Source organism: Pocillopora verrucosa, chromosome 6 (assembly GCF_036669915.1).
Source record: "Pocillopora verrucosa isolate sample1 chromosome 6, ASM3666991v2, whole genome shotgun sequence".
NCBI classification, from domain to species: Eukaryota; Metazoa; Cnidaria; class Anthozoa; order Scleractinia; family Pocilloporidae; genus Pocillopora; species Pocillopora verrucosa.
This window is the reverse complement of record NC_089317.1, coordinates 26,022,870-26,036,025: the sequence shown is the minus strand read 5'-3', so window position 1 is coordinate 26,036,025 and position 13,156 is coordinate 26,022,870. Positions and strand designations below refer to the sequence as shown.

At 35.8% G+C, this 13,156-nt stretch overlaps 2 protein-coding genes across 3 annotated transcripts; one reads left to right on the top strand and one right to left on the bottom strand.

Annotated features, from left to right (window-relative positions):
* The first annotated feature begins 45 nt into the window (after positions 1-45).
* Positions 46-4,759, top strand: LOC131792045 (follistatin-related protein 1-like). The gene is made up of 9 exons (XM_059109441.2): positions 46-334; positions 835-877; positions 1,368-1,628; positions 1,892-2,094; positions 2,290-2,419; positions 2,717-2,737; positions 3,013-3,076; positions 3,249-3,295; positions 3,888-4,759. Exons 1-9 carry the CDS (start codon positions 266-268, stop codon positions 4,136-4,138), a joined length of 1,089 nt encoding a protein of 362 aa, XP_058965424.1. The 5' UTR covers positions 46-265; the 3' UTR covers positions 4,139-4,759.
* A 204-nt stretch (positions 4,760-4,963) lies between these two features.
* LOC131791711 (double-strand break repair protein MRE11) lies at positions 4,964-13,017 on the bottom strand. 2 transcript variants are annotated; one of them, XM_059109123.2, is made up of 18 exons: positions 12,883-13,017; positions 12,761-12,804; positions 12,522-12,622; positions 12,167-12,327; positions 11,559-11,646; positions 10,637-10,893; positions 10,311-10,502; positions 9,798-9,957; positions 9,599-9,679; positions 9,354-9,483; positions 9,020-9,126; positions 8,251-8,496; positions 7,843-7,945; positions 7,477-7,635; positions 7,304-7,350; positions 7,059-7,144; positions 6,560-6,626; positions 4,964-6,130 (listed from the first exon to the last, which is right to left on the bottom strand). In XM_059109123.2, exons 1-18 carry the CDS (start codon positions 12,891-12,893, stop codon positions 6,065-6,067), a joined length of 2,106 nt encoding a protein of 701 aa, XP_058965106.2. In that variant the 5' UTR covers positions 12,894-13,017; the 3' UTR covers positions 4,964-6,064. The 2 variants fall into 2 exon arrangements, with proteins under 2 accessions (XP_058965106.2, XP_058965171.2); XM_059109188.2 differs by having other exon boundaries at positions 7,477-7,632.
* Between the last annotated feature and the right edge of the window lie 139 nt (positions 13,018-13,156).

Genomic DNA, 13,156 nt, shown 5'->3' with positions numbered 1-13,156 from the left:
CTTCGGTTACATCTAATTGATGTCGAGGAATGCGAGACAATGTACCCCTTGTCGACCTTGTCAGGAAATTGAAATTTTCTCACTAGTCTAAGCCTTAGCTCGGGGTCTGTTCCACTGCTGTGCTTTTCATTCACTAAAACCACCATTTCTTTGTTCTTGGGTGGATTCTGGCTAGTTAAGAATTGTCTAGCACATCGTCTGAAGACAGCTTTTACTGTAGTACTCATTGGTGAACTCGTCAGTTACCGTGCGGATCGATAGAGAGATGCGATCGTTTCATGTTTGCAGTTTTGTGTTGTGGAATTTGGTTTATGTTGCACTCTCAGAGGAATTGGTGAGTATGGCTGAACGAAAGATGGGATCCTTTCGCATCAAAACGGTTTCTTCCTTCCGATTTAGCGATTTACTTCTCACGTTCAATAATTTTTTTCACCACTGAAGAGGGGAAGTTCAGACGATGACAAAATGAACAGAAAATGCGTTAAAAATAAACAATTCATGTTACAGTTGTCACAAAGTATCTCTGTTGTCGTAGATCAGTATTGTTATCTGCCAGATACATATGGAAATTTCGAAACGGGCAAATGAAAAACATTTTGCATGACCCCCAGATGCTAATCACATTCCAAAATCATTAATCTGTGTTTACAGCTTGCATTTGAACCTATGCAAGTATATCTGTGTCACTAAAGGAGGGTCGACGTTGTGAGAGGTTTAGTTCACTTTAGGAGTTGTGATAGTAGTGAATCGTCCTAATTTACTGAAAATCATCTGTTTCCAACTTTAATAGCAATAGTCGCACTCATTTTCCCCCTTTTTCTTATGTCCTCTTAGAACCTTTCTGAAAGCAAAGAAGCGTTTGATAGAGACAACGAAGGTACACATGTTGCATATATTACTGTCTTACCTAGAAAACAGTAGGTTGTAGGAAGGGATCGAGGGGACAACATATTCTTTAGCAGTTGAGCACAGGACCAACTTGAAAAGTTCCATTGAGCAGGGTTGGACAACTGCATCTCCCACACCCCCCCTCCCCCCCCCGTTCGTTGGAATGCAAACATTACCCCCATGAAAACCTGTCTCCTGCAATTTTTTCTGGGCCCCTCCCCACTAAATGCTCACAGAGGGTGGAGGCAGGGGTGACTAGAAACCAACTGGCCTTGGTGCAACAATCAAGCTTTATAAATGGATTACCCTGAACATCCATATATTAGAACAAATTTCATCTATTTCTTGCTTACTGTTTTCTGAGCACAATTCCTCAAATTAAGGGTGCATCTTTTATTAGACTGGCAGTGAGCTCTCAAGCAACAACTGAAATCTTGAACATAATTAAAGAGCAGTATGTTCAAACTGTTGTGTTTTAGATCTGTGTATCAATGTACTATGCCATGCTGGTGAGGAGTGCATTGTTATCGATAATAATGCTGCCTGTATGTGTAAGAAGTCATGCCCTAACCATGAGAAACCAGTATGTGGGTCAAACGGTATGACCTATCCAAACCACTGTGAACTGCACAAAACTGCCTGCTTGGAGGAAAAGAAACTTTCTATCAAGTATATGGGGGCATGTAGAGGACAGCCCACCCAAGCTCCATCTTCTGTAGAGGTTAATTATTCAAAACCTGGTAGGTTGTTCAGTTTGTGCCCTAACATTTAAGACCTGTGTAGTTCTACATCCTTTTCATGGTTAAAATTTTCTCCTGGTTAACTGTGAAACTCAGTAAACTGTGAGCTTGATTTTGATTTGATTCTGACATGTCAATTGCATACATTCCAAAACTTTCTTAGTATTCACAGTTATCAGAGGTTGCCACTTTTTCTTCTCTCCAAACCAGTTTGATTTTTATTTGAGCAAAGAGTTGCTAAAGTATACCCTTTCACTATTTAGTTGTGTGCTATGAGAATGATCGCAATGATGTACGCAGTCATTTGATTGGATGGCTGCAGAACCAAGACAAGTTGTCAGAAGGATTAGATGGCTACAGACATCTTCTGCAATCATACTTTGACAAAGTTGATGAAAACAAAGATGGAAAACTTGATGTAGCAGAGTTCAGAGACTTCGTCCTGGCAAATCAATCACAAGCTGAGGTATGACACTTCTCTTTGTGGTCACTTATATAACAACAGTTTATCATGTAGTGGGAATGTCTGGGTGATGGTTGTCCTGTTAAGGACTGCTGTTAGTAAACAGAAGTCATCACCAGAGTTGAGTCAGTCCCTTCTGATACTTTTGCAAGGTAACTCATCTGAGATTAATGCACCTGTGATTGTGTTTTACTTCAGACAGCTAGTTCTGATGAGTATGTCAACCCTGTTTTGCAAAGTCTTTGTGCTGATGCTCTGATTTCCATCAGTGATGATGATTCTGACTGGGAACTTAACATTACAGAGTTTATGAGATGCCTTGATCCTGGTGAGTTGGAAAATATTAATATATAATTATGTTTCAGAGGGAATGCTGTGTAATTCTGTTATGTTTACAGCATGTGTCCACCACACAAAATTTGGCAATGATCATCAGCTTTTGACTTGTACAGCATTAAGCATGTTCCACTGAAATGCTAAGAATGCTGGGATTGAAGTGATACTGATAACAAGACTATTTCCTACAGCGGTAGATTTGCAAAGTAATCAAGAGAGAAATTAATAGATTGAAAATGGTTCACTAACAATAACCATCTCAACTTTTTCTATTAATTTTCTTCAACAGAATTCAAGCCACCAAAGAAAGGTAAACTTTTTTTCATAAAGTTTTGCTAACTTAAACTTGGAGAGCTTGCCTCATAACCAAGAAATACCATAATTGTATATTGGTTTGAGGTAAAAAAAGGTCCACTAAATCTGAATGTAAGTTGTGGTCAGTGGAAGTGCAGAAAAATGTGAACAAGTGGGTGGATACAGGAACCTGTTTTTCAGCCTTCTCTTATTTCTCCTTCATTGACTTTGGTCACCCACTCATAGTCTGGAAAAAAAAGCTAAATGATGAATTGTCCTATTGTGGTGCAGGTTGTGAGTTGGATAGTGAGATTTACAGTGACGGCACAGAAATTCCCATAGACTGCAATAGTTGGTAAGAAGTGTTCAGTCAGTTACATTCATTCTCCTTTAACAAGGCATTTGTTATTATTTTCTTTTTTCTCTCTCAGATGGAAAAAAAGTGGGAAGGGGGACAATGATTGTAAAGCTACACCTGTAGACATTACCAGAATATATCCAACTTATGTTCTTTCTTTGCATTTTAGTGTTTGTGCCTGTGGCCACTGGGTCTGTACTGCATTAAAGTGTGATGGTAAGCAAATGACTGCCTGATGCTAAAAGTCAATTTGTACAATCTGTATAATTTGTGACAAGATGTTATCTATGTAATAATGTTGAAGCTGGTCTTGGTACTTAAAAAGGTGGTTGTTAGTTGGGAGGTTTTCAAGACTCTAAATCTTCTTTTTTCTTTTGAGGCACATCACCTCCTTATCTTTCCAAAGGAAATTAAGATTCTGAAAGGCATTTCTTTCCAAAAACTGTCAAAATGGTTTGCAGAAGAGTTTAGGAGCTTAACCCTTAACACCAGTATGCTCATTCTCCATACTGTTCACCATTCAATTCCTAAGGTGCTGACAAAGAGAGTTTGTTAAATAATTGTGAGCTTCCCTAGTTAATGATCATTTCCTTTATTCTCATGACCTTTATGTGAGATTTGGGGATGATCCTGTAAGGTGAAATTAGGTGTTAGTTACTCCTAGGAGCCAAAGGTTTAATAAGATTCCAGTTTGACTTGTGATTGTTTGCTCTTAGCCTAAGGCAGAGTTTTAATGGAGTAGCAGTATTTTATTATCACATAATAAAAGTATTAATATTTAATTGACTATGCATCTTATTCTGCTCAGAGAAAGAATCAAATCAGCCACGCTCTGAGATTGGTAATGGAAACACAGAGAAGCACAAGTACATTGTCAATGGACAAGAAGCTGAGGAACAACTGACAAGAGAGAAGATGAAACATGATCACAAAGAAAGAATTCAGGTCCACAAAAAGAAAATCCTTCCACTTCATAAACCACAGCATCCTGGGAGGCACAAGAAACATCACAAACACAGCTCATATGAGAACAGCTCAAAGGAGCCTGATCATGAGTAACTTTTAAAAAAAAAACAAAGGTTATTGTGGTCAAATGAGAGAAGTGACCTCACACAGCAAAATGCTTTTCAGAATTATAAAATCACCATTCTGCTAGGGAAATAAAGATGAATTGCTTTCTTAATTAACAAGTAATAAACAACACTTTTTTTAGCTTCTATATAATGCTTATTTTCTTCATCAATTTGTAAATGAGCTGCAAAAGACAAAGGCCTCAAGTGCCAATATGAATAACCATTTCAATGCTAAGATCTTAGAGGAAATTCTCCTTTCAATCACTTTCTCCTAGACAATATTTTTATTACAGTTTTGAGAATTTGGTGTTAATGCAAATCAGTTAAAATTCCTCTTTATTCTCCCCAGCTTTCTGCTTAATAGTGTATTGATATTGTAGGGAGAAATTACTTCTTCATCACCCTTGGGAGAGAAATTATGAAGGTGGAAGTTCCTAACAGTAATGTGGATTGTGTTTGCAGTGGAAATTTGTGGAGTTTCATTATACAAATGTTTAGAATAACTCTGAGATTTATGTGTTAGGAATGGAAAAATATTACCTATAATTTTTTGAACATCTGTATTGTACTTTTATTACTTAATTAGTAAAATAGCCCCCTGCATTTATATTTGACCTCAAAAATAATATCTTAGCATCACAGAAAACAACTAACATAAATTAAATCACATTGCAAAATGCTTTTTGATCAGTGTATGTTTTGATTCAATCATTCTTTAAGCTTTGGTGTCACTAAGCAACAAATAAAGGCATACCTTAAAAAAAAAAAAAACAAACAATAACAACAATGATAACTTTGTAATCATTATGAAACCAGTTTAAAAAGATGACTGAATAATAAAACTACTGTCACTCCCATGAAAGACTTTAACAGAAACTTCTTTTGCAACTTGTTTATTCTTTCATTTTACTGTGTAGTCTTTCTTTTACAAATTTTGTAACCAAAGATTTAAAATACTAAATTCTCATGCTTCAAACATCATCAAGGTTTATATTTCCTTCTTCCTTTTTATAATATATAAAATCCAACTTGCCAAAACTATTTGGTGAATGATTGAAACAAAATTGTGAGTTCAGACACATATACCAGACACAAGAAAACAACAAACTGCATAAGGTTAAGTTCCTCTAGATAATGTAAAACCCATTAAAACGTCACACTCACAAACTTTAACCAATCCACCTTGTTTGCCATCTGTGCAATACCCTACGTTTCAAGGCTGGGTGGTTGAAAGGACAACCAAGCAAACCCAGGGTGTTCTTACCATATTTTGACAACTTGGAATCTATTTGTTAAATAATGGATAGAAAACCCCATTGACTGCTAGTCCTAAGATACACTCTTAACCAAGGAAAATCAGACCAAGGATTACATAGAATTCTGAATTAGTTCAAACTGCCTTTTGAACAACTGGTCTCTGATGAATCCTTGATCATGAGTTCTGATCATTTGTAATTAAAATATCCTTGTGTTATTTTGCATCTGCTAATTTCTCCCATCGAATAAATATTCCTTACATGCTTTTTTAAGAGCCAAAATTGTCACTTGAATGATATCTAGATATCCATCAATTATCTGAGGCTACTAACATGGAACTCAAGGCAAATAAGAATCCTTGAGCACAAAAATACCACCAGCCACCGGAGTAACAAACATTCTGCTTACTGGCAGTTTGCTCAAGTTCTGGCAAAATACTTGAATTACTGTGGTAAAGCTTTGCTTTCCCTTCTCCAGCAGCAGCTACATGAACATCAAACATTTCCCTGTGGCTAAAAAACACAACCACATCTGTGTATGCAATTAAATACCAATCTCTTGGCAGCTTGTTTGGCATCATTCAAATGCTCTTGCCCTAAAACAACTTACTAAACCATAGGATTTTGTAAAAAAATTCCATGAGCCTCATCTTTTGCTATCTTCTGCTTCTTTTACTGCTTGGCTCCATAGAAAAAGGATCATCTGAATCCTCACTTTCCTCCTAGAAATTTAACAATGATCATAATAAGTTCATCTAACCTTGTAGAAGTGTTAAGGACTGAAGCATATACTGCATTGTCTTCTAAAAAAATCAACTTTACTGGGCTTTTTGGTTTTTGAATTTTTACAGTGAAAAACTTTTAACTCATCAATCAAATATTTTGGTAAGCAATATTAAAGTACATGCTTTTATACTAAAAAGTTGAGATCTGTTGATTTGTAGTTTACCACACTGAATAAGCTTAATTATTGTAGCTGCTATAGCAGTGAGAGTCTTTGCACAAGCTAAAGAGATGAGGAATGTTATAATTTTCTAAGGTCACAAATTGGCTTGACAAAAATAACATTAGAGCCAATAGTTATTTCTTGTTGTCTTATTGACACAACCATTATATAGTACCCTGCAGACAAACATAAGTTTGGGCCATACTTCATTTTCAACAGCACTGATCATGGCTGTTCTGTTTTTAGCTCCACTGGATCTTTGTGATGTTGATCTAATCAAAAGTAAATCAGCATAAATGTGTGGTAAATGTGCTTTGATGGATGTAACAGTATTCTCATTAGTTAAAGGGTGAGTGGCAGGGAGAGATTACAATTTCTACCCTTTGATTGTTTCCATAAGGTCAGTTAATAGCAAAAGAAGCTACTGATTCTTTACAGGTTGCATGTCTTAAAAATTTATCTTTTATATTTCAAGTTCATCACTTGCAATATTAATTCTAAACCATCTCCATTAAAAGCCATTTTGATTTCGCATCTTCTTATTGTAACCTCTTTGGTATATTTTTTTAATCTGGCAATCTAACATTTAATAATTTACCAGAAAAATAAAATTTCACAAACTACAGTGACATGATTTCTTTATTCTGTCAACAAGGAAAATGACTCTTGATGATACAAAATATTTGACAGTAAAGTGCACTTACTGTGCAGTTTTTGTCTTCTTCAAAGAAGATGATAATGGAGTGTTGAATTCATCATCGTCATCGTCATCATCTTTGGAACTTACTCCCTATTAGATAAGAGACCAAGCTCACTTGCAAAATTTGTACAAGAAAAAAGCTACTTATTATTTAAAATGTCATAGGTTGACTTCAAATAAATGAAGAAGATCAGATTATATGTGAGAGAAATTTGCAAATGATTGCAAACAAGAAAAAGCTTAACATACCTTGACATTGCTTTGTTGTTTCTTTCTCTTGGATGCTGAAGTAAATGCTAGAAAATGAAGGTTTCCTTGTAAAAACAGGCACAAATTCACTGTAATGTAACTTCAAATTTAATTATTCTTTCAATGAAAGCTTCCCAGCAACATATTGGACCCTTGCCACCCAGAATACTTACAATCCATTATTGTTTGAGAAGTGCTGACAGCTGCTTGTGTTGCACCCCTTCCTCTTCCACGCACACCTCTACCTCTTCCTCTTCCTCTTCCCCTGCCACGCCCTCCAGCCGTGCCTCTTGTGGAAGTGTTAACATCATCACTGTGGCCTTTTTTCCCTGCTTGATAAAGAAGAAGGAAGCTGCCTGTGACTTTTAAAAGAAGATCATTGTACCTTGCTCTAAGCTTCCTGACTGTTTTAGAAGTATATCCTGTTGGAAGACCTTTCTCATACAAATGTTCCTTTTTTGTTTGAATAGACACATTTGCATATTGTTTATTATGAATATGAAGCCATGATTAAAAACAAGTTGTTGGAAATTTTGTACCTCCACTGGTGCTTGGGGTGGATTTTCTGTCCTCATCATCACTTCCACTCAAGTCAACATCATTTTCAGTGTTTATTTCACTGACACGAGATTCTTCAAGCACCTAATTATTATTTTTAGAAATAACACTTGTCACTGATTATAATAGAAGTTGGAAAACCATACATCTAGGAAGAGCATTGACCCTTCAGTCCCTGAGAGTGACTAGCATCTAATAATCACCCCTGAATCAAACATTAAGATCATGAGAATAAAGGAAATGATCATCAACTGAAGAACCTCTTGATTGTTAAACAAATTCTCCTTGCCAGCACATTGGGAAATGTATAGAGAACAGTATGGAGAATATGCATACTGATGTTCAGGTGTAAAGTGTTAAAAGCTCATAGATGAAAAATGGACAAGTACCTTTCTGATATTTTCTGCATCATGCTCTTTATCTTCATCCTCTTTTTGTCGTATTTCCTCTGTGTGTTTGAAAACTTCAACCTCAATGCTTTCTTCAGGGATATTCTGTTTTTTCTTCAAGTGGCTCTGTGCTTGATCCAGTTGCCACTTAACTAAAGTAGATATTGCATCTTTTTCATCTTTTTCAACAAATTCACGAAGTGCCTGTGCCATTCTTCCCTCAGTTAGAATACGTAACTCTAATGCCTGAAATTTAAGTTTATGACCTAAGAAATTTTATTCGTGTCTAGCATTTTTAAATCATGGATTATAACTAGTAATGGTAAGCAGACTGAGTAGAGTAAAATTCAGTCTCTAATTATAGGAGTGATAACAAAATCAGACGACCATGCAGCAGGAGTCCAAGTTGTTTATCACCAGTATGATTACAGACTGGATTGGATGACACAAAGTCTTACCAATCAATCATAAAAATTATAATTTCTGACAAAAGAAGAATAGCCAAGTTATGAAAGAAAGGGAAAATTTGCATTAAAAGACTGACAAAGGAGGCATAAATTGTTTGATGTTTCTCTGAAATTGTTGTGATTGAATTAAACTACAACTTAAAATGTGATTATTGAACTGTCCGATAAGAAACACTTTGATAACACCTTGGCCAATGCCTTAGTGGAAAAAAAAGAGTTTTTCAAACCAATCAAAATTGAGGAAATTTTAAATTTTATGATTAAAATATAATCTGTCCAACTCTTAAAAGAGAAGTACATACATTATCCTTTGATGTTAAATAATCCTTGATCAAGTCTTCCATCCTTATTGAGTCTAGTGGTTCTGGACGCAGGTGTGGAACTCTAACTCTCTCTCTCTCTATCTTGTCTATGATAAAAAAAAAGAGCAATAATTCCTTTACTCTGTTCAAGAAAAAAATAAATTCTAACAAAGAGAACAATGAAAATTCACTGACCCTAGCCAACACTTTAACATTTTTTCACTCCTTAAAACATTTAAACCCACTCATCTTTTAATAACATGATGAATATTAGCTGTATGCAGGTTACACTCTGCAGCGATGTCACAAAAGACCATGTCTCTGTACTATGTACCTGTTGAAGTTTTAAATGGTTCTTTTTTCCTGAAGAACAGTAGAATGTCCTTTGGGTTTGCCACTCTTTCAACAAACTGTTGTCCAAATCTTCGAATGTTAAAAGCTGTAAACCCATCACTGTAATCAACCTATCAACAACCAGAAAAAATTTTCCAACAAGCTTGAACAAGAAAATTTTAAAAAAAGAATCAAAAAATGTGTTTTGTCAGTTGAAAACTTCACCCACATAAAGGCAAAACCTACCCGTAACCTAATAAGAGGTTTGTCAGGTTGACGAGAACTACCTGTGTGTTCCCTTCTTGCCTTTTCAATCAACTGTTCCACCTTGACCATCATAAAAATGAAAAATTCATTTGATTTGAGTGTCATAGAAGAAAATAAAAGAATGCAAGTCCTCACATCCATAATATTGATTTTTTAAAATAATTTGAATGGAACCCACTTTATTAACTAGGTAAGCCATGACCATGTCTTCTTGGGTGGGATCAATTTCTGTTTCCTTCAAAATCACATCTTCAATGTAAAAAGGGCGCACAGTCTTCAGTATAATCTTGTCTATTTTGAATATTTTGTCCTTTGTTATTTTAAGGATTCCAACATGCCTACAAAATAAAAAGAATGACAAAGAAATAACTGGGGCAATGAATATATATGACTATCTAGAAATCATAATTCATAAAATGAAATGTAATGATCATAATGATGATGACACTGATAATGTCAATGATGACAAAAATAATAAAAATGACATTGATCATACTGACAATGAAGATGATGACCACAAGAATGATGATGACAACAACAACCAGCATGACAATAATGACAATGAAAGGAGAAGAGGTGGAGGAGAAGTAGGACAAGGGTGAAGAAGATTCTCACAGAGAATGTGAACAATGACATAATGACAGCAAAAATGATGTGAATCATCAATAAAAAGGCAAGCAACCACACCCACTTAGGTCTTGATTCTCCTTCACTGAGAGAGGTTGCAACACTTGACCCAGGCTGAGTAATGTAGAATGAAAGGTTTGGGTCCTCTGCATTCTTTGGTGCTATAATACACTCATGTTCATGGCCCCACATTATAAGATCAAGAAAATCAGCAAGGAACTTCTCTGGAATGTAATTGGTTGAGCCATGCTTTGCCCTGGAGACAATGAAGAGATTTAAAATATTTTTCATGAGTTCGTTTAGTTTAATTATAGTGCATGTCACAATCAGTTGCACAATGGATTAGGGACCAGCCCCTCACAGGTAAGTTTACACTCAGTACCATTATACCTATTCTGATGTAAAACAAATAGATTGAACCATGATTCAGGATCCTGCTTAGGTCTCAGCATCTTGACCTTGTGATTAAGAAAAGTGCGATGTAGACGCTCATCTCTGATGGATCCCAAGCCATAAAGTGCAATCTTAACACGACCCTTCTGCATCAAGATAGGTGACACAGTGATGTCATCAATTGATGGAGCTCTACCAAAGTAATTAACAAATCCACAGACACTGAGCAAATCCAAAGCACAAAGGTTCCCATCCTACCCAAGGAAGTAATGAAAAAATACATTTCAATAAATACATAAATAAATAATTGCCAATTAACTAGCACAAAGTGACTTTCACAAAGAGGAAAAGCAGTAGCCTTCCTTTTCATGCTGAGTCTGTTTAACCCATGAACATCTTGGTGTTACTAGCATCTGATTTCTCCTTACAGTATCCTTGCTGAATCCAACAGGATGATCATGAGCATAGAAGAAATGGTCGCTAACTTAAGATTAAGCTCTTTTTTGTCAGAAAAATTACTGTGGTGCGCATTGTTGGAAATGTATAGAGTGCAAATAATATGCTTTCTGATGTTGGGGTGTAGTGGAGGTGTAGGACTTTTCAGGAGGTGCAAAATATTATTATGCATTTTTATTGCATAATCTGTTGTATGAAGTAGCCAAGGATGATGCCACTCCTCCTGAATCCTAGAGATACCAGTCCCAGGGTGTTTATCAAGCTCTCGAGATGGGACAATTCTCTGCTCATAATTCGGATATTCTCCAGCTAACCTATGATAAAACCTCTCCTCTATTTAAACAGGGTTCATTAATTAATTATAAGTTACTTCCAATTGTTGACCTTTTGCTACAGAGTACTTAATCCTTAGCACAATTGATAGACTTTAGCTGTGTCTCCTGTCAGTATAAAGCTTCCTTACCCCAGCAGGATCATCATGGTTTCCATGAATGGAAAACACTGGAATGGATATGTTGTAATTTGGATCCTCATAATTTACCCAGGGAAATCTGAAAATAGATTTTGGGCACATTTCTTGGAATAAGGGTAAAATGTCTTGGATCACAACCACAAGAAAATAATATAAGTTTTTCTATATGACTCACGTAGAAGATAGAACTTACATTGTTGTAGTTGGTTTGAGTCAGAACTTAACATATTCATATTTTTTGAAGCAATTTGATCATCAAAAGAGTACTACTGCAAATTTCATCCCAAGTCACTAGGTACTCTAGACTAAATTAATTTATCAATCTAGAGTTTACCCCTGTGCAGGCATAAATTACTGGGCTATATATATATATATAGAAGCAGTGGACATACCCTTGTGCACATGAACTAAACTGAATGAGAATGTTACTAAAATGATCTAAACATAATATGCACATTCTGGGTTGTCACTTAGCTTTTCCCACCTAAACTCATCATTACACCTATCAGGAAAAGTTTTATGTAACATTTCCCATACCACAGAGAGAGCTTCTCCAAATGCCATCAAATATGTAATTTTAAACAGTTTCTGTATCTAACCTGGACTGAGAAAAGTTCACGGATTGATCACTGAGAAATTCCATCTGACAAGCTTTATCCCCCATGCAATACTTCCTAAAGAGCGCCATTGCACCATGTAGAGTCTTCCGGGAAGGTTTATTCTCATGAAATAGATCTCCTCCAAGGAGAATAAAATCTACCTTCATGGCACAAAGAAAAGTACAAATTAGGAATTAAATGACAGTGAGTGCCTTGACCAGTATTAAATCTTCTCTTGATGATAAAAGTAACACCAAACAGTGACAATTCAGCTTAAAAATCAAATGGTAGTAATTATTGTTAGATTTTAAAATCTTGCTTGTCAGCGATATATTGTAGCACAGCCTTTGCTTACATTCTTCTCCTTTGCTATCTGAAGTATTTCCTCGAATGTAACCAGCGAGTCATTTCCTCGGACCTGGTCTTTTTCCATGTACCCGAGATGGCAATCTGACGCTTAAAATATATGGAAAAATATGACACCACAGACAACTGGTAATATGAGCTAAGATATATGGAACTCAGAAAAATAATCTAAAAATTTGACAAACGATCCCTTCGAACCTATCGGTAAAAATTGATTGTACAACATACCAATGAGGATATACATCGTATTTTCAGGATCTTCATCTCCTCTTCTGGTGAAAAAAAACAAAGCACTAGTAAACAATTTTGGTCAATACACTACATTGAACTCAAAATTTACGGAAACGTACTTATCCGCCATTTTGATTTCCCGCGATTTAGAAGAAATCCGCTGACTAGTGTTTTGGCGGTTTTTCGTTCACCTCCGCTTGTTCGAGCGTTATCAGCTTTGACTCTCTTTGAACTCCCAAAAATGATCTAAAATGGTCACAGAATACATAATATATATTTTAATAAGTACTTCCATAAGGATACAAACATACCAATAAATTGTCGCATCATTTAGTAATTTCTTTGCAGATGCAGTCATTCCGCTCGGAAGTCGGAAAAAATCGCGATAACTTC

Coding starts and splice junctions, on each gene's coding strand:
- LOC131791711 (XM_059109123.2), bottom strand. Junction 11,647..12,166: donor GTGAACTTTTCTCAGTCCAG/GTTAGATACAGA, acceptor ATCTATTTTCAG/ATTTCCCTGGGTAAATTATG. Junction 7,946..8,250: donor ATGCAGAAAATATCAGAAAG/GTACTTGTCCAT, acceptor AATAATAATTAG/GTGCTTGAAGAATCTCGTGT.
- LOC131792045 (XM_059109441.2), top strand. CDS start 266: ATGCGATCGTTTCATGTTTGCAGTTTTGTGTTGTGGAATTTGGTTTAT. Junction 2,095..2,289: donor CAAATCAATCACAAGCTGAG/GTATGACACTTC, acceptor GTTTTACTTCAG/ACAGCTAGTTCTGATGAGTA. Junction 2,420..2,716: donor TATGAGATGCCTTGATCCTG/GTGAGTTGGAAA, acceptor TTTCTTCAACAG/AATTCAAGCCACCAAAGAAA.